At 40.9% G+C, this 2,470-nt stretch overlaps 1 protein-coding gene across 1 annotated transcript; it reads left to right on the top strand.

Moving 5' to 3' along the window:
• The first annotated feature begins 643 nt into the window (after window positions 1-643).
• On the top strand, window positions 644-2,233 carry LOC147865249 (putative calcium-binding protein CML28). Its single transcript, XM_087318038.1, has 2 exons — window positions 644-1,575; window positions 2,141-2,233. The coding sequence occupies exons 1-2, from the start codon at window positions 789-791 to the stop codon at window positions 2,200-2,202; spliced, it is 849 nt and encodes a 282-aa protein (XP_087174164.1). The 5' UTR covers window positions 644-788; the 3' UTR covers window positions 2,203-2,233.
• Window positions 2,234-2,470: the final 237 nt, after the last annotated feature.

The raw sequence follows: 2,470 nt of genomic DNA, 5'->3' as shown, positions 1-2,470 counted from the left end.
TTTGATTTTAACAAAACACGTATGATAGACATGTGGCTATACAATCAGCCACATGTTCATAAATATCGTAGCCGTCATGATATATCTCATCCATCGGCACTCCAAATAATATTTTTTTGGGAAACTACAAAGTCAAAAACTATATTTTTTATGGATATAAGAGGCATTAATCGACGTAAGGGTCGGAGAATGCAACAACAAATCATAAAGAGAGCAAGACAAAATATCTCTAGTGTAAAGCACAAGTCCCGCGAAAGCATCCAAAACACACTGAATCATGAGAATGTGTTGGGCGGGCGAGCGGGACGATTAATGAGTGTGCAAAGCGTATTGTGATATTCCTTGGCAACATCAAACATGGTGGAGTCGTCGTGTGGTGACACTATTAATGTAATGCGAGCGATTCGCGGGAGTCCGTACTCAACACTTCATAATTATAAAAAAGAAGAAGACTTTGTCATTTATTTGACTCAGCTCACCCACGACGGATCGAATCCGAGTTTGTTTTTTTTCTTTGACAACGAAAAAGGAAACTCCCATCGAAACTGATGGCGGTTTTGTTTTTTTCTGCTCCACACAAAAACATATATAGAAAACCAGACTTCCATTTCCCACAGTAAACATTTGAAAAAAAAACCAGCCTTCCCTTCCCCGCTCGCAGAAGCAGTCGCGATTTGAAAACCTGCAGGATACCCCTGCGTATTAATCTGAAACACGAAGAAAATACACCGCCGCGTTAACGTTTTGCCATCCAATCCAATCTTTTCACTCTTCAGAGAAAATCAGAAATGGAATACTCCATCACCGCACCTTCTCCACCATCATTTCGTTGCAACGGACAAGAAGAAGAATCAGAGAATATTAATATCTGCATCTTGATGGAGACAATATGGTATGGTAATCCTCATCGACCTTCTTCTCCTTCTCCTTCATCTCCTTCTCCTTCTCCTTCTTCTTCTCCTTCTTCTTCTTCTTCATCGTCACTTTCTTCTACCTGTAACGCACAAGAACTCCATGAAAGCTTAGCGCTTGATTCCTCTGATAGCGTTTTGCTCACCAGTCTCTTCGGCCTCCTCGATCGGAACAGAGATGGCCGTGTCAGTGTTGATGAGTTGCAATGTCTTCTTCAAAAGCTCACCATTCCCGATCTCCCGTCTGATGATCGCTTGACCTCTTTGATTCGATCCATCAGACCTAATTCTGCAGGAGCTACCGATCTCGACCTCGCTCAATTCAAAGCTTTCTATCATTCCCTCTTCCGCGAAGAAGTAGTAGAGGAAGGAGAACTTAACAAGGGAGGAGAAACCCTAACCAGGGCTAAAGCGCAGGATCGACCACAAACCCTAACCCTAGAAGAGGAGGAAGAGGAGGATGTGATGGAAGCATTCAGGGTGTATGATCGGGATGGGGATGGGTTCATCAGCGCATGGGAACTGGCCATAGTGCTTCAAGACCTTGACCTACTACCAAGCTCCAACCATGCCGTGGACACGTGTCGACACCTGATTGGTCGAGTCGATGGTGATGGCAATGGCATGGTAGACATACATGAGTTCAAAACCATGCTAAGCATAGGTACCTCATGACCATCATCACCAATACCATACCTATGGTCATTGTTTACACACATATGTACATACATACATACATACATACATATATACATACCCAAGACATCGTTTGTCGTCATCATCCCTTGATCATCGTCTAGCTCGCATCCGCATCCAGCGCGTGATCGCTACCGATCGATCGCTTCAAATTTAGTTATAGTTAATTACACCGATCATTAATGATCTTCAATCTTAGTTCGGTGCTTAGGTGACTTAATTATTTAATCGTGTGATAGTGAAGAAGGAGCAATACATGCTTTAATTATTGCCCTATGACATGTATATTAAAGTGGTTTCATCCCATCCCAACATTTTTAGAGACTACTAAACAAATCCAAGAAACCAACTACTCCTACTACGTATATAAGTTGGTAACTCACTTGTAAAGCTACTTCCAACAATCCTTGATGTACTGATACTATCACTTAATAAAATTCTAGAATTGATGCGAATTATTTATCCTTGATATTGAAGTACTAAACTCTAGGGTACTATCAGGTTTTGCAAACCTAAATGTTGGTAAAAAAGAGATAAGCAAGTGTTGTGCGAAGGCAAGGGACATAAGAATAGAGAGAGTTGTGGCACAAAGTGAAAAGATTTGAGGGCATCATAAATGCTATAAAAGACACTTTAATAAGTCTTTAAGCTTCTTCTTAAAATCTCGTGTAAACTTTAGCTAATTGAGCTTAAACCCCTCTTCATATCATAAAACTCTCATTACTTATAACTTTAATCATTGACATAATTTAACCTAAGGATAAGTATCTACGCATGTGATTGTAGCTCTTGGAGAGCATTCCTTGTATCTCTATAAAAGAATACGTGCGGAAGCTTATGCGAAACACCGAGTACACAGTCGG

Source organism: Azolla caroliniana, unplaced genomic scaffold (genome assembly GCF_043228905.1).
Source record: "Azolla caroliniana isolate FFs.n. ecotype wild unplaced genomic scaffold, voAzoCaro1.0.p SCAF_4, whole genome shotgun sequence".
Lineage (NCBI taxonomy): Eukaryota > Viridiplantae > Streptophyta > Polypodiopsida > Salviniales > Salviniaceae > Azolla > Azolla caroliniana.
The sequence above is the reverse complement of the archived record's forward strand: the minus strand, read 5'-3'. Positions and strand labels throughout refer to the sequence as shown.